Source organism: Peromyscus californicus, unplaced genomic scaffold, assembly GCF_007827085.1.
Source record: "Peromyscus californicus insignis strain IS unplaced genomic scaffold, ASM782708v3 Scaffold_4__1_contigs__length_199733344, whole genome shotgun sequence".
Classification (NCBI taxonomy): domain Eukaryota; kingdom Metazoa; phylum Chordata; class Mammalia; order Rodentia; family Cricetidae; genus Peromyscus; species Peromyscus californicus.
Genome location: NW_026294562.1, coordinates 55937538 through 55961443, shown reverse-complemented (window position 1 = coordinate 55961443; position 23906 = coordinate 55937538). Strand labels below are relative to the sequence as shown.

General features: G+C 48.6%; 2 protein-coding genes and 1 long non-coding RNA gene across 7 annotated transcripts in view; all 3 read right to left on the bottom strand.

Annotated features, from left to right (window-relative positions):
• Positions 1–515: 515 nt before the first annotated feature.
• On the bottom strand, positions 516–20307 carry Bbs1 (Bardet-Biedl syndrome 1). 2 transcript variants are annotated; one of them, XM_052714436.1, is made up of 17 exons: positions 20177–20307; positions 19799–19875; positions 19660–19694; positions 17268–17540; positions 16689–16735; positions 16557–16595; positions 16385–16457; positions 14140–14271; positions 12900–13006; positions 11351–11471; positions 11050–11208; positions 8862–8931; positions 8115–8273; positions 6023–6156; positions 4155–4289; positions 3454–3540; positions 516–3233 (listed from the first exon to the last, which is right to left on the bottom strand). In XM_052714436.1, exons 1-17 carry the CDS (start codon positions 20221–20223, stop codon positions 3147–3149), a joined length of 1782 nt encoding a protein of 593 aa, XP_052570396.1. In that variant the 5' UTR covers positions 20224–20307; the 3' UTR covers positions 516–3146. The 2 variants fall into 2 exon arrangements, with proteins under 2 accessions (XP_052570396.1, XP_052570397.1); XM_052714437.1 differs by lacking the exon at positions 16557–16595.
• Positions 9802–11043, bottom strand: LOC128095465 (uncharacterized). Its single transcript, XR_008213253.1, has 2 exons — positions 10223–11043; positions 9802–10009 (listed from the first exon to the last, which is right to left on the bottom strand). It is a non-coding gene; the product is annotated as an uncharacterized LOC128095465 (long non-coding RNA).
• Positions 20308–20956: 649 nt separating the features above from the next.
• Positions 20957–23906, bottom strand: part of Dpp3 (dipeptidyl peptidase 3) — a 30372-nt gene continuing 27422 nt past the window's right edge. For all 4 annotated transcript variants that reach the window (XM_052714432.1, XM_052714431.1, XM_052714433.1 and 1 more), the window contains exons 17-18: positions 23197–23359; positions 20957–21528 (exon numbers count right to left, since the gene is read on the bottom strand). In XM_052714432.1, the coding sequence (XP_052570392.1) occupies positions 21353–21528; positions 23197–23359 (339 nt within the window). In that variant the 3' untranslated portion in view covers positions 20957–21352. The remainder of the gene's footprint in view (positions 21529–23196; positions 23360–23906) is intronic.

The window sequence follows — 23906 nt, the reverse complement described above, 5'->3', positions numbered from 1 at the left end:
ATCCACCTACCTCTGCCTCCCAAGTATTGAGATTAAAGGCGTGCACCACCACCACCTGGCTTTTTTACTTTAAACTTTTTTTTTTTTTTTTTTTTTTTGGTTTTTCGAGACAGGGTTTCTCTGTGCAGCTTTGCGCCTTTCCTGGAACTCACTTGGTAGCCCAGGTTGGCCTCGAACTCACAGAGATCCGCCTGGCTCTGCCTCCCAAGTGCTGGGATTAAAGGCGTGTGCCACCACCGCCCGGCTACTTTAAACTTTTTTATGTGAATGAGTATGTGTATGTATGAGTATTTTATGAGTATTATGTATGTGCACCAGGTGGGTGCCTAGTGCCAAAAGTGGTGGTCAGGTCTTCTGAAACTGGAGTTAGACAGTTGTGAACCACACTATATGGGTGCCAGGAACTGAGCCCAGATCCTTTGCAAGATCAGCAAGTGCTCTTAATCACTGCGCCCCCCATCCAGCCCATTTCTGACTTTAGAGGGGATGGATTGTTTAATTAAATAAATTCAGTATGAGTTTTTTAAATTAGATGTTATTAGGCTATACACACACAAATAAATGCAACGATTAAATACATCTTTGAAAAGGATACCATGAGGACTGAACAGAGGAGTTGAGAACTAAGAAAAACAGCTTGAAACTTAAAAGCCCACAAAATTTTCAGTCCCAGAAAAAAAAGCAAACAATGACCATGAAAGAAGAGAGAAGAAAATCGGGATCAATCTAGTCCTCTCAGGAATGACCCCTTTATCAGATGTTGGGCTTAACTGGAGCTCCAGAGAGAACAGGACAGCCCTAGGACGGAATGCTCATCTATCCCCACCTCACAAAGCAACAATCAGGACCAGTAGAAACAGCACAGAAGCCAGAGGCTACGGGAGCTTTGTCTACAGGAAAACGATTTCCAGCTTTCATTTACTACCCGAACTATTAAACGTGTGAGCTGAAGACAGCAATGTCCAAACAAGCAACATTAGAACGGGTCTTAAAAAGAAGCTCCTCAGCCGGGCGGTGGTGGCGCACGACTTTAATCCCAGCACTCGGGAGGCAGAGCCAGGCGGATCTCTGTGAGTTCGAGGCCAGCCTGGTCTCCAAAGCGAGTTCCAGGAAAGGAGCAAAGCTACACAGAGAAACCCTGTCTCGAAAAACCAAAAAAAAAAAAAAAAAAAGAAGCTCCTCATGACTATGCTTTACCACATGAGGGCAGAATAAGAAGGAAGACAGGGTCTAGCCCTGGATAAGGGAAAAGGGGGTTCCTATAAGGAACTTATAGGAGTCTACATAGAAGCAAGGTATGAGGGAGGTGTCCTGAGGAAAGAACTGAGGTTGGATGGGGAAATTTTCAATGGTATATTAGAAAACTAAGCAATGGAAAAAAAGCAGGTACCAATTCCATGAAAACATCTGAAAGCTCAAAAATGGTTAATTCTCAGCTTTGAATAGGTATGGAGAGAGTGCACATGAAATATTTTTGTTCTGATTTCACAGCTTGACTGGGGTGAAAGGGACTGGAACGGTATCTGACCAAATACACAATCTAGCCTTGTCGTAACAGCCTCACTCGCATAATCCCCCTGACAAGGGGCCCATCACCGTCTTGAGCAGACTTTCCACCCCTGCCAAGTTCTGCAGGTTAGGCTGGGATCTCTGAGTGACAGCAACACTCCCTTCCCCTCATCTTTCCGTCTCCATTAGACCTGCTTGCTCCAGCTGTGTCTCTACTGGCTGATACAGCAAGGCACCCTTTGCCATCCATGCTCAGGCAGTCTGTCTGTGAGGGGATGGGCTGTTTCTTTGGTCTAGGCTCACTGTCTCTTAGCCTGGCCCCCAGTGAAGGGTCAAGGTGGCAGTGTTACCCTAGTCCCCAAGTGGGCTCAGAAGCTGTTACTGGGCAGTGGTAGCCAGCTTGGAGCCATTGGTCTTGTGGGCAAAAGCTTGTTAGTATCACTTATTGGGCCAATTCTTCCCTTCTTCCCGAGGAGCTGCCAAGCCCTGATGGTGTTGAGAGTTGAAAGCAGTTTAGAATTAATCCAGTCAAATTCTTTTTTTTTTTCTACTGGAGAGGAGGTGGAAGCAGGAGGCAGGCCTGAGCTGTGTGCCACACACCAGGCTGAACCTGGTCAGACAGGAGAAAACGCTGGTTTCCATGGAGTAGGACTCCTGGTTCTCAAGTGCTTCAGAATGGTCCTTGAGGAGGGCCAGGGTTGGCTGCCACTTGGGATCTACACACACACATCTTCATGTCATCTTGAGCCTCACTCATACCACTCATGTGTACTTTTCAGTGACCTCAGGAATACTCTGGCCACTGCACAGAAAACATCCCACCCTCTGGACCATCTTGGGCCTGGGCCTAAGTGCATCCTGACAGGTACTTATAGGCATCTGCCTCTTGGACCACTTCCCAGGTCCCAGAAATACTACTCCTGGTTCTGCTATCTAGCTTGGTGTTCCATTTCAGGAACAATGTCTCTGGACATGAGCTTCTGGTCAGCAGCAGCTGCTATGTGGGAGCTCTGGCTGGGGCTGGGACCTCGAGCTCCTCACATGGATCCCCTCTATCCCCTGCACCACCTCCTCTGGCAATCTTTGTGGCTAGTCTAAGACTTGTGGACAGAGCCCTGTGTCTCCTGGACTGCAAGGTAGAAAATGGAGCCCCTCATTCATCTGAGGAAGCTTAGCACGTGTGCCTGCAAGCTAAGCTGGCAGAAGCCAATGTCCCTAAAACCTTAAAGGGCCGCAGGAGGCTCAGTCTCAGCTGAATTCCCAGGCCAAGCCCTTGAACAATTGTGGCCTTGATCTGAAACAGGTGAGTGGGAGGAAGGAAGGTCTGGGCCTGTGCTCACTTATCACCTCAGATCTCTTCCTGGAACCCGGCGAGATTTCTTTAAAAAGCTGGGGAGGCTGGTAGGCAGCAAGAATTGTGGGACAGTGCTCAGGAGGAGTCTGAGGGAGGAGGAGCTGATTCTGAGCACTCCCTGTCTTGTGGCTCAGGCCCAGTGGCAAAGGTGGAGAGCAGGGACTGTTTCAGAGACAAACAGGAAGCTCACTACATCGCTGTGTGGGGGCGTGGCCTGGGGACACTGGAAGTCGCTGGATCTGGCTGACTCCATTCTGTGGAGGCTTGAATGCTGGCCCAGGGCTCAGGTAGCTGCCAGCCCCTCACTCACAGGCATGTTGATGTGGGCACTCAACAGGGGTGCACTCTGGCCTTCCCGGAGCACCAGCACCTAGGGAGGAGAAGACATGGCGAAGGGGGCACACACCTTACCTCTCCTCTTTGCTAACAGCAAATCTTCTTTGGTGCTGGCTCAAACGATAGGCTACCAGCCTATCTGCTGTGCTGACATATCCCACCGCGGCCCAGAGCCCCAGAGTCCTGTCCACCCCCATCATACTGTCCTCCCCAGAGTCCCACGAGGCTCTCTGAAATACAGAAGGGTAACCTACCTTGATCATGTCTGAGATGCCCTTGCTACTGAGACTCTCCACAAAGGTCTCCAGTGGGTAGCTGAGTCCTGGCACCAGCAAAGGGACCTATGTTTGAGGGACAGAAATAAACTAGCCTTCAAAGCATTTGTGCCTGTCCTCTCTGCTATATCTCAGGACCCTTCAGCCTGGGCAGGGATGACAAGCCATATCCAGGGGACATGGTGACGGGAGGGTAAGTGCATGGCTGGGGCCCACGGGTGCCTGGTTAAACCTAGACCCCTTGACAGCTACCAAGGCCAGGGTTCATTCCTCCCTATTCAAGAGTCTTGGTTTATGCTTCTCCCAACTTGAGGACACCTTGAGCCCTGGAGGAATCCCAGCCCTGTGCTTCTGTAGTGACTGGGGCAGAGGGTGGCTCCTCTGTTCTTTTAGCAGGAACAGCTGGGCAGCATGAGTTCTGGAGCTCCCTACCCTCCCCAGCAGCATGGGGCGGGTGGGGTGGGGGCAGAGGAAGAACTCACTCTGCTCTTTCCCAGCTCCTCTATGTGGCTCCCTGGGGTCTCTCTGGCTGGGAAAAAGGCAGTGGAGGTAGGAGACCAGTCTGGCCTCTGGCTTGTGTTGGTCTGCTGGCCACTCCCTTACCTCAACCTAACCGTTAGGGGCACCTCATCAGCCCCAGCCCTGACTTCTGGAGCCATGTCAACATGGAGATCCAGTACCTTGAAGAAGGCCCGGGGCAGGGCATAGAGTGCCTCATTGTACAGGAAGCAGATCTGCAGCCCCAGGACGGGCCGAGCTGTTGAGGTATTCTGTAGGTGAAGTGTGAGCTTAAAGGTGGGGCCCAGGCCTTGAACCTGTGGAAAGAGTAGATGGAGATGCCCTTAGGACGCACTGGCCTTGACACTGAATACCACTACCTTGCCTGCTGCTTCCCCATCAATGCCCTCAAGCCACCCTTTTCCAGCCCTGTGCATCTGCTTCTTTTTCTTTTTGTTTTTGTTTTTGTTTTTTTTCAAGACAGGGTTTCTCTGTGTAGTTTTGGTGGCTGTCCTGGATTTCACTCTGTAGACCAGGCTGGCCTCGAACTCACAGAGATCCGCCTGGCTCTGCCTCCCAGTGCTGAGATTAAAGGCATGTGCCACCACTGCCCGGCTGTGCATCTGCTTCTTAAAGGGCACGGAAGCCCAGAGGTGTACAGGATGGCAAAGGCACAGATCAGGGAAGGTCTTGATGGAGGCTACTCAAGGAGTTGTGGGTAAAGTTGGCTTGGGGCTGCAGCTGTGCTCATCGCTGACCCCAGGGCCTGACGGCCTACTCTCATCCCGGTGGCTCAATGATTTAAACGCCAGCCCACACCCCATTCTAAGTGGCTCTGTAACTTTTTCTGTATCCAGCCTCTTTCTTCAGAAAAGAAAAAAAATGAAAGTAGGCGTGGTGGCACACGCCTTTATCCCAGCACTCAGGAGGCAGAGGCAGGCAGATCTCTGAGTTCAAGGCCAGCCTGGTCTACAGAGTGAGTTCTAGGACAGCCAGTGCTACACAGAGAAACCCTGTCTGGGGAGTCGGGGAAGAAAAGGAGCAACTGGAACACGGAGGCTCTGACCACACTCAGCAACACTCAGGCTCACTGAGAACTGGGGCTCCGTGGGCCTTGAGGTTGCTCTTGTGTGTGTGTGTGTGTGTGTGTGTGTGTGTGTGTGTGTGTGTGTGTATGTGTGGTGTATTTGCATGTGTATGTCTGTGTGTATGTCTGTGTGTGTGTGTGTGTGTATGTGTGTGTGTATGTCTGTGTGTGTGTGTGTGTGTGTGTGTGTGTGTGTGTGTGTGTGTGTGTATACATGCTCAGGGCATGTAGGGTCAGGTCAAGGTGACCCTTCCCTGTACCAGGCAGTCCTATTCCCAGGTTGCCCATGCCAACAGAAATCACTCTCTCCCTTGAACTGTGGCCAGAAGAATCCTTCCAGATACCTGGGAGAAATGTCCCACTGTAACGACTACGTGCTTATACCCCACTCCAGCCCGGGGGGTTTGTCTGAGGTACAGCATGGAACAGGGGACTACGTCTCCCTCTGGAGCCAGCCACAGGCGGGACAGAACAGAAGACTGAGCAGCCCTTCTGAGGAGGAGTACAGGAGGTAAGAGCAGCCCTCTCAGGAGGACAGGGCCTCAGTCTCTCCATCTGTGGGGAGGCGAGAAGGGAGCACAGGGCTTGGCATTGGCTCTGGGTGCTTACCTGTGCAGCAGGAGGACCCACTCGCCCCTGCCCCTACTGTCCCTACCCCTGGGTGCTTACCTGTGCAGCAGGAGGACCCACTCGCCCCTGCCCCTACTGTCCCTACCCCTGGGTGCTTACCTGTGCAGCAGGAGGACCCACTCGCCCCTGCCCCTACTGTCCCTACCCCTGGGTGCTTACCTGTGCAGCAGGAGGACCCACTCGCCCCTGCCCCTACTGTCCCTACCTCTGGGTGCTTACCTGTGCAGCAGGAGGACCCACTCGCCCCTGCCCCTACTGTCCCTACCCCTGGGTGCTTACCTGCGCAGCAGGAGGACCCACTCACCCCTACTGTCCCTATCCCTGGGTGCTTACCACAGCATGCAGCTTGAGTGGCTCCCGAGCTGTGGTTGACATGGGGCTCAGGCTGGACTCCAGGGCCTGCACATAGGCTCTGGCAGCCCGCAGGCGCAGCAGGTAGAGGTCTGTCTGGAAGGTTCGGTGCATGGCTGCAGAGGGAAACATGAAGGCTGAATGGAGCAGTGGGAGGGGAGAGTACGCTTGTTCAGATCACGTGAGAAGAAAGGAGAAGGAAGACATGATAGGCAGGCAAGGCCTGCAGAAGCTGGGAATATAGGGATAAGGAGTGCCGTGCCATACTGGATGTTGTGGACCATACCCTATTTCCTCCTTATCTTGGTCTCCATCTCTGGTACCTTCTGTCCAGCCTTCAAGGCTGGTGTTCCCTGTTTCAAGGCTGGTCTTGACCTTGGTCTTCTCACCTACCATCTTGTTCTCTGGATAATATAGGACCTGCTCTGACTCTGGCCACCCCTAAGAACATCAGCTTCTAGCTCCTTAAGGATTTAAACCTGTTCCCATAGCCACATGTCAAGCTCCATATGTGTAGACATTGTTGTGTGGTGTGTCCCTAGCAGCTTGTGGGTGCCCAAGCCTGCCTCAGCTTTGAACTGCCTCATGGTCATCTTCATCTGAGGTCCCATCCACACCAAGTTCAACATAATGGAAACCAGCCTCACCCTGACTGGCTCACTGCACCTGTCCCACCCACTGTACCAGTCCCCAAGTCCCCTTGGTTCATCCCTTACCCCTAACCATTTGCCAAATGCATATGACCCCTCTTCAAATCCACCTCTAGAACCACAGCCCCCACTCTAATCGCTCTGGCGCTGATTTGTTTGTTTGTTTGTTTTTCCTGTTGTTTCTTGTTTTTTAGTCAAGGTCTCACTATGTAGCTGATCATGAACTTGATATCCCACCTTCCACCTCCCAAGTGATAGGATTATAAGTGTGTGCCACCACATCCATCATGAAGATAGTTTTATAATTTCCTTTACTAGCCTTTGTACATGTTTTCATTATATTTATTTCTAGGGATCTCTTTGCTATTGTGAATAGACTTTTTCCTGTCATATTTGCCAGTCAGAGATTATTGGTACATATAAAAAGCATCCAAGTTTTTCAATTTTTATTCATTTATTTTTAATGTGTATGAGTGTGCCTACATGTGGGTATGTGCATGTGAGTGCAGTGCCTGTAAAGGCCAGAAGAGGGCATCAGATCCACTGAAGAAGGCCTCAAGATAGTTGGAAGTGGCCAAGTGGGTGCTGGGAATCAAACCTGGGTCCTCTGGAAGAGCAGCCAGTGCTCTTAACTGCTGAGCCAGCTCTCCAGCCCAAGATTAAGAGACTTTGAGACTTTTATATCTAGTCACCTTATAGAACTTAACTCCCTACTGATTTTTTGACACTTTATACATTTACATACATATTTAGTTGTATTTTGTTTGGTTTGGTTTGCTTGTTTGTTTTTTGGTTTTTCATGACAGAGTTTCTCTGTCTAACAGTCCTGGCTGTCTTGGAACTCGCTTTGTAGACCAGGCTGGCCTTGAACTCACAGAGATCCACCTGCCTCTGCCTCTCAAGTGCTGAGATTAAAGGTGTGCACCACCACCACCTGGCTGTTTGGTTTGTTTTTGAGACAAGGTCTCACTATGTAACTCTCCCTGATCTCAGACTCATAGAGATCTACTGTCTCTGCCTCCCAAGTGCTGGGATTAAAGGTGTGTGCTATCATCATGCCCAGCAATATTTTTCACTCCTTTGTTTGTGCTCCAGCAGCCCTTGGAAGAAAGCATCTAGCACCCAACATGAAGTTAGCCGGACTGAGCTGCCTGGTATCATCATAGGTAACGAATGAATGGGTGAGCAGGAAAACTTAACAACAAGAACGCTGGTGAATTCTCCTTTTCTCTCGAGAATTCCTGCATCTGGAAGTAACTGCTGCCTCTGAATGCCAAGGGTCCCGACTCTCACTAACAGCACCCTCTGCTGTGAGGATCGGTTTGTTACCTGACGGCTATACCTCTGACCTTCCCTGTTGGCTGAGGTCTCTCCCATTCTCAAGGCCCCCAGTGGGAGTCTCTGTGTTCTTCCAGGAGTCTTACCCGTGCCGGCTTCCCGCTCTCGCAGGGTCTGGTCCACATACAGCCGGGTCTTCCGGGGCACGTTGAGTTTTGTGGTCTGTGCTAGTGGTGGGCCCATCTCACCTGTCCCTTCCACAAACACTGCTGTACGCTTCAGGATCTTGATGATAAGGCCACCACCTGAGAAGTGGGCAAGAGAAACATATCCATTCCCCTGTCCTACCCCACATTCCCATTCTTCTCAAAACAATTACATTCATGTCCATACATGTCTTGTCTTTCTTACAAGATTCACTTTCTAGAAGGAATGAAATATCTCAAGTCTGTCTTTTTTCTCCTGAGGAAGGGACCCATGTAGCTTAGGAAAGCCTTGAACTTCCCTCTGTGTTAAAACATGACCTTGACCACCTGATCCACCTGCCTCCACTTTCCCAGGTGCTGCTATTACAGCTGTGTGACAGCACATGTGGCTTCCAGCACTCTCCTATCACCAATTCATTCATTTCTTTAGTAGCTGTTTATGAAGTACTGTGATGTTCTTGGCACTATGGTGGATGCTGAGGGTGCTGGGTAAGCTGGAGAGGCACCGGCCTGACCAGGATTAGCTCCTAGGCAGAAATATCCAACTGCTGATAAGCTGATCCAACCTTACACAGAACATGTGCGCAGGCCTGGCTTTCCACCTGTTTCTATCCACAGCCCTCCTCCTTCCCCCCAGAATCTCATCTCTTCACCCCAGGCCCACCCCGTCCTTCCCAGAGTTCTCACCTCGAGTAGTCATGATGAGGGTGTTGTCCTCTCGCCCATATCGGCCAAAGCAAAGGCTGGTTACTGCATCCTATGTGGAGAAACCAGATTTTACCTGGGAAAACAGCTTGAGAAGGAGAGCAAGATGGCCGGAGGGGAGAGCCCAGATCAAAGTAAAAATGGGTGAGATGTGAAGAGAAGCTGTGGCAATGCTGCCTTGGAAATATTTCTTGGATTATCCATCTCCCTTCCAACCTCACCGGCCCTGCTAAGCTCCACATGAAACACCCCTAGCCCTTTTTGGAGTGGTCTTCTAATCAATCTCTTGGGCCATCTAGTCTGTGTCTCCATTGTGTCCTTGGCTGTCTCTACTGCCTTTCAAAACCACAACCCTCCAGTGGCTTTCGCTCCTCTTGGCAGGATATTTAAGATCCTCCACATCAGACTCCAATCTACCTTCCCCAGTTTTCTCCTGTATTCTCCTAACCCCCTACCCTCCCAGTACATCAGGCCCAAGCACTGCCTTCAGATTTTATGTCGTGCTCATACAACCACTTAGAATCTTGCATTAGGAAATGTTCACACGGGGCTGGTGAGATGGGTCAGAGGGTAAGAGCACTTACTGTGCAGATCTGACAACCTGCGTTCAATCCCAGGAACCCATGGGGGAAGGAGGGCTCATCCCTGTAACTTGTCCTCTTGTCCCCACAAGCTCACCCTGGCACATGCTCACATGGAATGTGTGTGTGTGTGTGTGTGTGTGAAAAGAGCCCTGGAACTGGAACTGGAGAGCTGGCTTAGCAGTTAAAGGCACTGGCTGCTTTACCAGAGGACCCACGTTAATTCCCAGCATCCACACGGTGGCCTGTAACTCCAGATTGAAGGGATCCTATGTCCTCTTCTGGCCTCCATGGGAACTATGAACTCACGGTGCACAGACATGCATGCAGGCAAACAGCCATACACACAAAATTATTTTAATTAAAAAAGATTCTAACTTGTTATCCAATACCAAGTAGTCAGCTCTGAACTCATATACATACTAAAATGAACTGATCAGATAATAAGTGTGTGTGTAAAATAATAACAACTAAAGAAAGAGAGGCCAAGCTGGGTGGCAGTGGTGCATGCCTTTAATTTCAGAACTCGGGAGGCAGAGGCAGGCAGATCTCTGTGAGTTCAAGGCCAGCCTGGTTTATAGATTGAGATCCAGGACAGGCACCAAAACTACACAGAGAAACCCTGTCTTGAAAAAAAAAAAAAGACAGGCCACAATTTTTTTGTTTGTTTTCGAGACAGGGTTTCTCTGTGTAGTTTTGGTGCCTGTCCTGGATCTCAATCTATAAACCAGGCTGGCCTTGAACTCACAGAGATCTGCCTACCTCTGCTTCCCAAGTGCTAGGATTAAAGGCATGTGCCACCACCGCCTGGCCTAAGAGAGGCCACAATTTTGAGAGGGAGCAAGGAGGATGGGTACATTAGAAGAGTTTGAGGGAGGAAAGGAAAAATGATATAATTATATTTTAATAATAATAATAAAGAGCAGGGCATAGTGGCACAGCTTTTTAATCCCAGCACTCAGGAGGCAAAGGCACGGAGAACTCTGTGAGTTAGTGGCCAACTTGGTCCACAGAGTGAGTTCCAGGTCAGCTAGACCCTGTCTCAAAAAAAAAAAAGAACTTTTATGCCCCTCAGCCTTTGTTCATGCTGTTCCTGGTCTAGAGTGCTCCTGACATTCACCCACTGGGCAAACTGATTTGCCACCTCTCCTGTGGCAACTGTACACATCATGATGGGTTCAACCAGTGTCTCTGAGACTTGTCCCTACGGGGTCAGGAGAGGCAGTGAAGAAGCAGGGCCAGATGGATGGGGGAGGGGCGGACGAGGCCCCACCCAAGCTAAGGAGCTATTGGAAGTCCATGGCTGCTGGAGGTAGGGAGTCATTTTCTTCAGGGGTGTAGCCACCGGTAAGTCGGTCATGGGTCAGTAAATACACTCACCCCATACACAAGCCAACAGTCCTAAGTAAAGCAAGTAGGTTAAAAAAAAAAAAAAAAGACGTGAAAGTTGGGGAAAAGAGTATCAGGGAGTGGGGAGTTAAAAGGGGAATGTGGGTGAATGAGATCAATTACATACATAAATAAAAATTATGAAAGGGAAAAAGGGCTGGGGTAAGAAGAGCCTGCAGCAGCGCTGGAGGAGTGCTCACAGGGGCATGGATGACGTTAAGCAGGGCCTTGTCACGGTAAATGCGGACTTCCCCATTGGCCAGGGCAGCCATGACAGCTTGCAGGCCCCGGGAACGCTGCTCCAGGAGGTTCATGGTCAGGATGGCTGCAGGCATCTGCACTGTCCACAGCTTCTTACCCTAGCAAGGAACAGCCAGTGTGTCTGCAGGGAGTTCAGGGCTTCAAGTGGAAAGAAAGGGCAGCCGGAGCAGAAGGGAAGGGAGAGCTCTGGGCTCACAGGGCAGATGGTGTGGAGGGGTGGGGGCTTGCCAGAGACCACACCTTGTGGGTGAAGCCATGCAGACTCTCCTGGGTGCTGCCCACCACCAGGGTCTTGTGTACCCGGACCAGCCCCACAGGCTGGGCACTCAACTCGATGCAATACTTGGGGTGTTTGGAGTCTCTGTGGAATAAACACACAATCTCTGCCCAGAGGAGCCTTGCCTCTAGCTCCCGGCTGACCCATCCCTTCTAAGCACTCCCAGATTAGCCTGAAAGCACCCCTGGTCCTGAGCAGATGATGGGATTATTTCTCCAACTCCCACTTTGTAGATGTGTGACCTTGGATAACACCAGGTGTTTTCCTACGCTGCCCTCCTGCCCTTCACAATGGTGACAAGTCTAACAGCTGGGATTTCAGAGTTGAGAATACATTTTCCTTAGAGCAGTCTAGCCAATGCTATTAGACCTGGGAAGTTTACTGGTTTATCAGAAAAGGATCTTTAGTTTTCCAGTCTCTCCATTTTAGTTTTCCTTTTCCAGAAGAAAGTGTTAATTCTTGATGAAAACCCTAATAGCTTCATTCACTTCCTTCTGGCCACAGCTTTAAGTCTATACCATGTGGCTGAACTCTGCCGCCTCCAGCGAAGCATCAGAATTATTTAAATAGACATACAAAGTCCATCTACTTTGTTTGAACGTGGAAGACCACTGTAGCAGCATTACTAATGAAAGTCACGTGGCCACCAAGTGACTAAGGTAAATACATCTACGTAGGTATTTACATATGTAAGTTCCTTTTCCAGAAATTACCCCAGGCTCCGACCCACTTTTCTTCAGGCCATCTAATGACTGTGGGTCTCCACTGGCTTCTGGGCTCTGCTCCAAGGCCGTTGCAGATTCCTGGGCTCTAGGAATTCTCCTTTCTTAGCCTTCCAAATGTTGGGACTGACTACAGGTGCACGGCCCTTCAAGTCACCCCCACAGATGATGTTTCTTCCCACGGAGGCTCCACTGCTCCTCAGTAAGCACCCATCTAACTTGCAATAGCTGTGATGCCTGTCCTCCCCAGGAAGGCAGGAACTGTGTTTACAGCATTCCATCACCTCCAACACTCTGGACACTGCTAAATGCATAGTAGATGCTCAATAAATGTCTTAGATTAAAAGACTGTCTGGAGCTGGGCAGTGGTGGCGCACGCCTTTAATCCCAGCACTTGGGAGGCAGAGCCAGGTGGATCTCTGTGAGTTTGAGGCCAGCCTGGGCTACACAGTGAGTTCCAGGAAAGGGTCCAAAACTATATGGAGAAACCCTGTCTTGAAAAGACAAAAACAAAAAGAAGACAAAACAAAAACACAAAAAAAAAACCCCACCAATATAACAAGCGCAAGGGATTGTATCTGTTTCCTCCACCTCTGATTGTACTGTTGTGTATTACAACCATTGTGCCAGGCTCTCACTTTGCCACCCTCCTCCTCCCCTCTACTCTCACCAGTTCAACCTCCTTTACGAATTCTTCTATCTTTTCAATCCCAAAGTCATCCCCCAAACCCCCTGATCATCTTGTAAGCCTCTGAAACCACCAGGTCTCTGAGGCCACAACTGTGGCTACCTTCTCAGGATATAGATGCTCCCATTTCGGCAGGCAGCAGTCAGCCGGAACTCCACATCAAACTGACCAGAAACCTCCAGGAAGACTGGGACACTGGGCAGGCTCATCTGCAGAGAAAAGGCTCCAAACATACTGATCATAGTTGGAAGAAAGTGTTAATTCTTGATGAAAATCCTAATAGCTTCGTTCACTTCCTTCTGGCCACAGCTTTAAGTCTATACCATGTGGCTGAACTCTGCCGCCTCCAGCGAAGCATCAGAATTACCTAAGTAGACACAAAATTTGTCTACTTTGTTTGAACATGGAAGACCGCTGTAGCAGCATTACTAATGAAAAACTTTCAAGTGGACAACATGTTGCAAGGTACATACATCTATATATGTATTCACATGTGCATCTACATAGAGAATGGCTGTATGGGGCCTTTAAAAGGGCTGATATGAAGCTGGGAGTGGTGTGATACACCATAATACCAACACTCGGGAGGTGGAGGCAGGAGGATCACAAGTTTAAGGCTATCCTGGACTACACTGAGAAACAAAAACGAAAACAAAAACAAAAAAAGCCAAGGATAAGACAAAAAGATTGATGTGGTTTTGTAAACACAGGGAGACACTGACATCACATGGTAATGTGAAAGAACAAATTGTTGGATTCTGCACACAAGCCTGTTTATCTCTGTACTGCTTATACTCAACATCACCTTAACAAAATCCGTGAGGAGTTTCAATTGAGGAACTACCTATATCAGGTTGGCCCGTGGGCAATTGTCTTGACTGTTAATTGAGGTGGCAAGGCACACCTTGAATTCACTGGTCAGGCTCTGAACTGTCTGAGTGAAGAAAGCCAGCTGAAGATTAAGCACAGGCAAGCAGACTCCATGGGCGTATTCCTTTGTCTCTGCCCTAGACTGTGGATGTCAAGCGGCCAGCTGCTTGAGTTCCCTGAAGTGATAAACTGGACCCTGGAGTTGTAATTCAATCAAACCCTTTCTTCCCCAAGTCGCTCCTGATCAGGGTATTTTACCACAGCAGCAATCATGAAACTCTGTATAAAATTAGAATGTTTGAATCAAGCTAGATAACCACGCCACACGTGAGAACATCCAGAAGGATCCACGCTAAAGCTTTTGTACTAGACCTAGTAGTAGTGAGCTCTCGCTTTCCTTCAGTGGATGGATACTACCCACGACTGAGAGAACGAGGAGGAGGATGCAGCCTGACCTTGTCCTGACACTGACCTTGGTCAAAATGGTGAAGGCCTCAGAGTCAAGCACTAGGAGCTCCTTGTTCTCAGTGCCCAGCACCAGACAGGACACTGCATCCTCATCTGCAAGGTTCTTCTTCAGGGTGGTCATGGTGGTGATGACTGTCTGCAGAAGGACTCCACCGTGGCCCCAGACACCCCCAGAGCAGAGGAGGGAAGGAAGAGGGCAAAAGAGGAGCAAGCATGAGGCGTGTCTGAATGTTAATCGCAAAAGTGTTTTTGCAACAGACCTAAATTCTCTTTTTCTTTTTGTTTTTTTCGAGACAAGGTTTTTCTCTGTAGCTTTGGAGCCTGTCTTGGATCTTGCTCTGTAGACCAGGCTGGCCTCGAACTCACAGAGATCCGCCTAGCTCTGCCTCCCGAGTGCTGGGATTAAAGGTGTGCACCACCACCGCCCAGCCAAACCTAAATTCTTAATAATGAGTTTTGTCACTAGGCGGTGAGATCCAGGACAGGCACCAAACGACATAGAGAAACCCTGTCTCCAAAACAAAACAAAACAAAACCAAAACAAACAAACAAACAAAAACCAATGAGGATTGTCTAAACCACTTATGAGCTATTCATATAGTCAAAACCAACATGGCCACACACTTAAGAGCTGAGTATGTGGCTCATACCTGTAATCCCAGCACTGGTGAAGCAGAGGCAGGAGGATTGCTGCATATTCAAAGTGAGCTTGGCTTATAAATCTAGTTCCCCAGTTCCAGACCAGTCAGAACAACCTAGCAAGACTTTGTCTCAAAAACTAAACAAAATAAAACTCATTAAACAACAACAAAAACATGTTTTGAAAGAAGATCCAAGCTGGCAGTGGTGGCAAATGCCTTCAATCCCAGCACTCAGGAGGCAGAGGCAGGCAGATCTCTGTAAGTTTGAGGCCAGCCTAGTCTACAGAGTGAGTTCCAGGACACCTAGGGCCACACAGAGAAACCCTGTAACCAAAATACAAAAACAAAAACAAAAAAAGCAACCAAACCAAACAAATGAAAGAAATCACAAATAACCAAACAATTAATGTTAAGAGTTCTCAAAGGCTATTTAAGGCTCAAAATATGGTGTTCGCAAAATGTTACTCAAGAGAAGCAGCATAAAAAAACAATCTGTGAAGGAAATGTACAGAAATGCTAAGAAGTGCGTGTCCCTAGGTAGTGGAATCATCTTTATATATCTCTTTATTTTCTGAGTATTCTGCAATAAGAATTATTATCTTTACTCTTTTTTTTTTTTTTTTTTTTTTTTTTTTTTTTTTTTTTTTTTTTTTGGTTTTTTTTTTTTTTCGAGACAGGGTTTCTCTGTGTAGCTTTGCGCCTTTCCTGGAACTCGCTTTGGAGACCAGGCTGGCCTCGAACTCACAGAGATCCGCCTGGCTCTGCCTCCCGAGTGCTGGGATTAAAGGCGTGCGCCACCACCGCCCGGCTCAATCTTTACTCTTAAGAAAATAAGTTTGGGGCTGGAGAGATGGCTCAGAGGTTAAGAGCACTGGCTGCTCTTCCAGACAACCTGAATTCAACTTCCAGCACCCACATGGTAGCTCACAACCATCTGTAATGAGATCTGGTGCCCTCTACTGGCCAGCAGGAATACATGTAAGCAGGACACTGTATACATAATAAATAAATAAATAAATAAATAAATAAATGAAAACAAGTTTGATAATTACTATCATGTCACAGCTGTTCATAGCCATCCCTGTTAACTGCAAATATAGAAGACACCCTGCTTTGAGACCCTAGACACGGAGTATGGCTGGAAGGAAATCTGCAGAGTGCCACTGGCCAGGTTCAGCGTTAGAATTAACTGCTGATGTTGCATGGTCTCTCTCTCTCTCTTTGTGTGAGTGTTTGGAGGTGGGGATATAGTTCTGTTGGTAAAATGCTTGCCTGGCAAGTAGGAGCTGAATTTGATCCCCAGAAGCCATGCAAGAGATGCCAAGCATAGTGACATGTCCCTGTAATACCAGCACTGGGGAGGCTGAGACAGCTGCACCCCTGGGGCTCCCTGGCCAGCCAGTGTAGCCTAACTGGTGAGCTCTAGCTATGTCAAGAGTGACTTTATATCAAAGGAGCTGGATGGCATTTCTGAGGATATCACCTGAAGTCATCCTCTGGCCTCCACACCCATGCATGCACACATATACACCTGCCCACACATGAGCATACACAATTTAAAAAAATGTATGCACCTTTACAGGGCAACAAAAAGAGAAGGGGCGTTACCTGCCGCTTGATAACCTTGGACTTGTGCTGGTTCACAAACGCCTCCATTTCACTCAGCTCCAGCTGCAGAAACCTGCACACACAGAGAATTAGCACCTGCATGCCATGGCCTGGCTGCCCCTGGGGCCAGTCCACAGATGCCCGCTTTGCCCTGCCTCCACAGGACTCCTACCTGAGTGACTGGACAGACAAAGGCACCTCTGCCTTTTCCCTACAATGAGAGTGGCCAAAATGGTGGCTTTAGTGAGGGGTCACAGGGAAGTTTGGGGATGAAGCCATGGAAAGTGGGGAAGTGGACCCTCACCGGATGCCCTCCAGCATCTCCTTCAGGGTTAAGGGGTCGATCCGGTCCTGTGTCAGCATGGAAAGAAGAGAGAGCCTGTGAGCTCAAGCAGCCATGTCCTTAACCGTCTTACTACGTCTATATTTGGAGACAAGGGGCAGGTCTTCTTCCTCTCTGCTTTTTCCCAACTGCCTGACATGAACCCCAAGTCCAAGACCTGGATTTGAACTCAGTCTCAGGACCATGTTCACGCCCATCATCCTCTTTACTGTTGCTCTCCCAGGGATCCCTACTCTCCAGGGTCATTCCCCACTCACTCCATAGTGAGTCTCTCCCTTCTTCGGTTTCCCTTCCCCCACAGGTAGGAGGGGATGTGGCTAGTGCATAGCGACTCTCTGGTTTCTGCTCTCCAAAGGGCCTGGCTCAGTGCCTCCCTGGAACGTATTTCTCGGGGCCAAGCACAGCATCTCACCGCTGATGCCAGAGGTGGGCCACGGCCTATCTCCCACTATCGGCCCGCTTGTGAGCCTGCTCTTCTGAGTCTGGTCCTCCTCATCCAGCAGCTGCTGTCTTTGCAATCTTGTTGCCTAGGTCACTTACCTCTTTGGCTTGGTTCCAAAGATCTTGTTCCAAAGGGTTTGGAGGTAACTGGGGCAGGCTGAACTTGAAGTAGGGTCTGAGATTCTTATACACATAGACACAAGGTCCTGAAGCCAGCGCTAGGGCTGGCGTCCTGGGTTCATGTTGCTCCATGAGGAAGGTGGCAGCAGAGGCCGGCAGGGCGGGCAGAGGGCTTTCTGTCAGCAGGGCTGGTCCTTTGAGCACCTTCAGACGGGGCTGCTGCCCACCTGGGCCAAGGTCTCCCACCACCAGCTGCAGGGAGAGGAGGCCATTCAGCATAATGGTCATTTCTTCAATGACTTTCTTAGGCTCAGCCTTTCTGTTGGTGTTTACTAATCCATCCTCACATGCACAAAGGTTCTGCTGTAGGCTTGGAAGAAGTATCCCCTTAGGAAAGCTAATGAGCCGTTCTGAACTCAGGTTTCTCTCTTGCAAAATGGGAATGCTACCCTATGACACCTGGGGAAGATCAAATGGAATCCTGAATTATAGAGGCTGGTGACTGCTCAGGGTGACAGATGAGGGGTTTCTCCATCATTCATTCCTTTTCTTTTACTTGTGATGGTGGGGACTGAACCCAGGACTTTGAACACGGTTGTAATAGTCTCTGTTAGGAGGCTAAATATATTTATGTTATATTTGTATTGAAATCAAGATTTTGGTTTGTTTGTTTTGTTTGTTTTTGAGATAGGGTTTCTCTGTGTAGCCCTGGCTGTCCTGGAACTCACTCTGTAGACCACGCTGGCCTTGAACTCAGAGATCCACCTGCCTCTGCCTCCTGAGTGTTGGGATTAAAGGCGTGTGACACCACAGCGTGGCTGAAATCAAGTTTTTGCTAAGGAAAATTTCTAATTATAAGGAAAAGTAGAGAGAAAAATACTATGGACCCCTATAAAAGCACTATCAGCTTCTACAATCACCAGCCTCTTGATAATCTATGCTCTCTTGAGAAACAGGAAAATCTCACTTCCCTGAGTTTTGTCTCCCTTCATATTCTAAATTACATATGTTTATATGTGTGTGGGCACATCCATGCCACAGCATATATGCAGAAATCAGAGGACCAGAGTTGGTTCTCTCCTTCTACCCCATGCATCCAAGGACTGAACTCAGGTCATCAGGCTTAGCAGCGAGCACCTATACCCAATGATACTTTAACGCCCGTTCCCAGTCAAGGTATTTTCCCTTGCACCAAAGAGTCATGTCACAGTATCTGAACTCTGAGTCTGTATGCTCACTTTGACAGCACATATACTAAAACTTAGATGTTATAGAGAAGATTATTAGCATAGTCTCTACTCAAAGATGACACACAGAAATTGGGCAGGGTGGTGCATGTCTTTAATTCCAGCACTTGGGAGGCAGAGGATCTCTGTGAGTTTGAGGGCAGCCTGGAACCTCGTCTACATAGAGAGTTCCAAGACAGCCAAGACTACTACACTGAGAGACTTTATCTTAAAACAAAACAAAAATAACAAAAACCAAACCAGTTTTGTGAATCATTTCTCATTTTTAAGCCCCCCTTTTTTTTGTACGATAAGCTAAAAAATTAAGCAATAACACTTAGACAAAAAGGATTGGGGCCTGTAGTGGGCAAAGGTGCTTGCCACCAAACCTGATGACCTGAGTTCAATCACTGGAACCAACATGGGAGAGAATGGACTCTCAAAAGCTGCCACCTGACCGCCACACTTCATGTCCCCTCCCACACACTAAATAAATAAACAAAAATCTCAAAATTAACTTTGCTGCTAATTTTGTTTTGGGATGGGGATGGGTTTTTTGTTTGCTTGGTTTTTTTTTGTTTTTTTTTTTTTTTGAGGCAGGGTCTGTCCCACTGTGTAATTCTGCTGGTCTCAAACTTGTCAGGCCAGCCCCAAACTCAGAGATCCACCTGTCTTTTTTGCACAAATGCTGTTATTAATGGCATGCATGCATCACCACTCCTGGCCCCCAAATTAATTCTTAGAGACTTAATGTCTTGGTATTATGAATCTACATTTTGCTTTCTCTTTTATTTCTACAGATCGTGTTATAAAATTAATATTCACTTTCTAAATTCAAAAGAAATACCGGGGTTGGAGAGATGTCTCAGCGGTTAAGAGGTCTGGCTGCCCTGGATCCCAGCACCCAACATGGTAGCTCACAACGGTCTGTAACTCCAGTTCTAAGGGATCTGACACCCTCACACAGACATACATGCACGAAAAACACCAATGCACATAAAATAATAATAAATAATTAATTAAAAGAAAGAAAGAAGTTCCAACTAAATGTGTCTTTTCAGTACTAGTATGGGCTCTAGAGTATGTTGAGCCTCTTCGCGAATCTCACTTCTGAATTTTCCCCACTCAACTTTCTGATTGCTTACCTTGTACTCCCCATCGCCATGCAAATCTGCCAGAGCTGGAAAACACAAGACGGTCGTAAATCAGAATCCCAAAGGTTTCACCGTTACCTAATCTTGCCATCCTCCTAGAATCTGGGCGTTCCTAGGTCTGGAGACTCACCCAGGCAGGAGGAGAAAGTGTGGATGTTGGCCATGGGGTCGTAGTGAGCGTCCAGCCATTTCGAATTGGCTTCGTTGCTGCGAGGGAAAGGAGAGGATAGTTGGAAAGTGAGTCCCACAGGAAAGGAAGAAAGTTCTGAGTAAAATGATGCCTAAGACTGAGAGCAAGGAGAAAGGCGAATCTGGGATCAATTGCCGCCCGGAGTGATCTGCCGATCACATACACACAGACACTCTTGGCCTTCGGCTTCAGTTACTGATTTATAAAGGGCCTTTCCAGAACTTCCAGCGCTGCCCGAAAGCAAAAGTCCAGGACCCGGCACCAAGGCACCGTCTACTCATCTGAGGGAAAGGAAGCCGTGAGCACCCGGGACTTCACCTCTCAGCTCTCCCGCTGTCGGAATCCGAAGACGACGTAGCAGCCATCTTTCCTGGCGTCGCCTTGGCAACCACCTCCGCCGTAGCGCAACGCCCAATAGTACCCGGACACCCGAAAGTACAGAAACAAACGTTCCGGAATGAAATTGTCCCGGCTGGAACCAAACAAGAAAAGTGCCGGTTTCTTTGCCCGCGTTTTCCCTTGCAGCATTATTTTGATTTATGGTTTCTGCATCAATAACAGGATCCTTGGCTTCGAGGCCTGGGGAGGGGCCCTTGTTGGGGGTTAAGACCTCCAAAATGAACTGCCTCAATTTTTATGGTTAACCCAATTGAAAAGGGTCATGTCCTTTCTGATTGTCATACTGTAGAGGTCCAGGATCCGAGGATTAAAGGGAGGGGTCTCAAGTTGATGCGTGTTCTAGTTCTTAAATTCCGGGAACATTTTAAAGTACAAGAATGCTTGCTGCTCTTGCAGAGGAACCCAGTTCGCTTCTCAGCAACCACTTGACAGCTCACAATTCTGTAAGTCTATAGTTCTAGGGGATCTGATGCCGTCTTCCAGCTTCTGCTGGTACCAACACACAGTGAGAAAATGCACACATAAAAATAAATCTTAAAAAAATGTCACAAAGGAGAGCTGCAGCACTCACACTGTGCCTTTGTGCTTTCCTTTAGATACGATATCAAAATCCTATTGTGGACTGCAAGCCAAAAGCGAGGTACTGTGCCCTCCCCAGGCTCTGAACCCAGACAGGAAGAATCACACACACTGCAAAGATGGTTGTTTGTGGTATTTATTTTTCTGGTTATAAAAGTAATACACGAAGAGCGTTGGATTTGGTGAGGATGCTTTGAGCCCTGGCTCTGTCACATGCCACCTGCAGGATTTAGACCAGTCACTTCTCAGAACTGCCACTTCCCCACATGGGAAACGGGACTAGGCAGCCTGTGGCGCTCCTTCCAAAGATGGCAGTGCAGATCAAGGAACTGAGGAAGTACTTGGTAAACCAGAAAGTGCTGACAAATGGAAGGGTTAGTATCACCACCCTCAGCTGAGGTAGCACCAGAGTCCGAGCTCCTGCCCCTCCCCCGACTCCTAATCACACACACACAGAGCTCTGGGCCACTGACAGCCCTGGTTTGATGGAGTGGGGGAAGGGATCACACAATCTTCTCAAGCCTGGCCAGCTGGGGCCTCCTTGATCTGGTCCCTCCAGAACTGGGCATCTGCAGTGGCGAGCTGGGTAAGGATCTCCTCCAACTCAGGCCCATCTTCTGGAAAACGCTCACAGAAGGATCGGATGAGACCAGCAGCTGAGGCCTCATACTCTACAAGCTGTACTTCTGAGCCTGCGAGGAGATGGAGAGAAAACATCACTACGGAAAGATGTGACGAGGGAAGAGGAGTCATAATAACAGTCATAGGAGCAGGGAGTGCTGCTGACTGAGCTCTGTGGCACAAACTCTTCAACCTTTAGGCTAGTTATCTCATTTAGTCATTAGAATAACCTGTGAGGAAGGCAGAATTACAGAAGCAGACTTAAATGAACTGCTACCAGCTTTCATCCTTCCCTTAAGTCAAGAGTTAAGTCTGGCATGGTAGTACACACCATAGCCCAGCACTCAAGGGGCTGAGGAAAGGAAGATCATTAATTTTAAGGCTAGTCTAGATAATTCTAGTCTCAACAAAACCAACCAAACCCTAGCAATCACTAACAAAAATGACTAATATGGTGTGCTATGTCAGGGAGCTGGAGAGCGAGCGAGCTCAGGGACTGAGTACTTCTTGCTCTTGCAGAGGACCCATGCTCTCAGCGTGGCCTCCAGCACCCACAAGGTGACTCACAACCGCTTAGTCCCAGGGGATCCAATGCCCTCTTGTGGCCCCCAAGGGTACTGTATGCACATGGTGCACATACATACATGCAAGCAAAACACTCGCTACAATCCCAGCATATCGTGAAAGGTTTTCACCCAGTACCTGGGACCTGCAAGTCCTCCACCACCACCATCACCACTGCTACCAACTACCAAAGTGCTGGGGTAGAACCCAGGGCCTATTACATGTTGAGCAAATGCTCTACCATAGGTCATACTCCAACTCACCACTACCTTTGAAAAATCCAACCTGTTCCTCAGGTCTGGTTTAAGCATCACCACTTCCTCCCAAGAACTCTCCTGGATACTCTAAAGATATAGATGGGCTCTTTATCCAAGGGTTCAGAGCACTGTTAGTATCCTTAAAACATTCACTAACATTTCCCTGTGTGATTAACATCTCCGTGTGTTCTCATTCCTAATGCGCTCTGAACCGCTTCAGGGGATGGCTGGATCCCATTCCCTCAGTGGCCTCCCCTGGACTGAATGTATCAAAAGGCAAAGAAAAATGAAGCGGAGAGATAAGAGACTGAAGGGGTTACTTTGTGTTGAGGGGCTGGAGACAGCATGTCTCAGGAAGGTGCCATTTAACAAGGACCTGATCAACAAGAAGAACCAGACAGGACAGATTGGAGGGACATCATGCCAAGCCAAGGGAACAGCATGTACAAAGGCTATCGAGTAGAGTGGTCTTGGTGCACTGGAGAGGTAGAAGGGCACACAGGGTACCAGCATCATGCAGGCAGGATCAGGGATTCTAGAAATGGAAATGTTACTTGAGAAGTGGGGACGGCCGAGGACATCTCTATCCTGAATGCTGTTGATTCAAATTCTCAAAGGCCCTACTTGGCCCGTGCAGTCCCAGCTCATTGCCTGACTTTACCTCCTTGCTAGGACCTTCCAGATCCTCTAGGCCTTGGTCTGGCCCCCACAAGCTCCTATTCTGTTGGCCTTCCTGAGACCTGTTGCTGCTGCCTGACAACCAGTGTCCATGTGTGTGAGAAGGAAAATGCCAAGGTTCTGGGCTTGAGGTCCGTCAGAAAGAACACAGCAAAGAGGAGCCCTCCCTGAACCAAGTGCAACCTCTGATCTCTGGAAAGACCCCAGGTAGCTCCATCAAATGGGTGCAATATCCATTACCTTCCAGGTGAGTGTTGGGCTGAACAATAAGCTTCCGGGATTCCTTGCGCAGCAGTACTGTGTCCCTGAGGGTGAGGAAGCACTCTGGGGGTGCATCAGTGACTGCTGCATACCCCTCGTACAGGGCCCGCCCAGCAACCACATCCCCTGTGGACTTCAGCACCTGTAAGGAGAATTAAGTGCCTAGGATGGGTACTCACCTTGCATCCACAAGACTCTGCCAGGGATCATGGCCAGTTGTACCTAGCTCTGGATAGGATGTACTATGATTTGTCTTCTATAAAATTTCAGTTCTAAAATTTAATGAGCTAGCTGGGTATATGGCATCCAACTACAAACCCAGAACTTGGAAGGTGGGGACAGGAAGATCAAGAGTTCAAGGTCATCCTAGGCAACATAGGGAGTACAGCCTGAGCTATGTAAGACTGTATCTCTCTCTTTTTTTTTTATTATTAATTTATTTATTTTATGTACATTGGTGTTTTGCCTGCATGTATGTTTGTGTGAGGGTGTTGGATCCTCTGGAACTGGAGTTACAGACAGTTGTGGGCTGCCATGTGGTTGCTGGGAATTGAACTCAGGACCTCTGGAAGAGCAGCCAGTGCTCTTAACCGCTGGGCCACCTCTCCAGTCCTTTTTTTTTTTTTTTTTTGCAGCTGAGGACCGAACCTAGGGCCTTGAGCTTGCTAGGTAAGTGCTCTACCACTGAG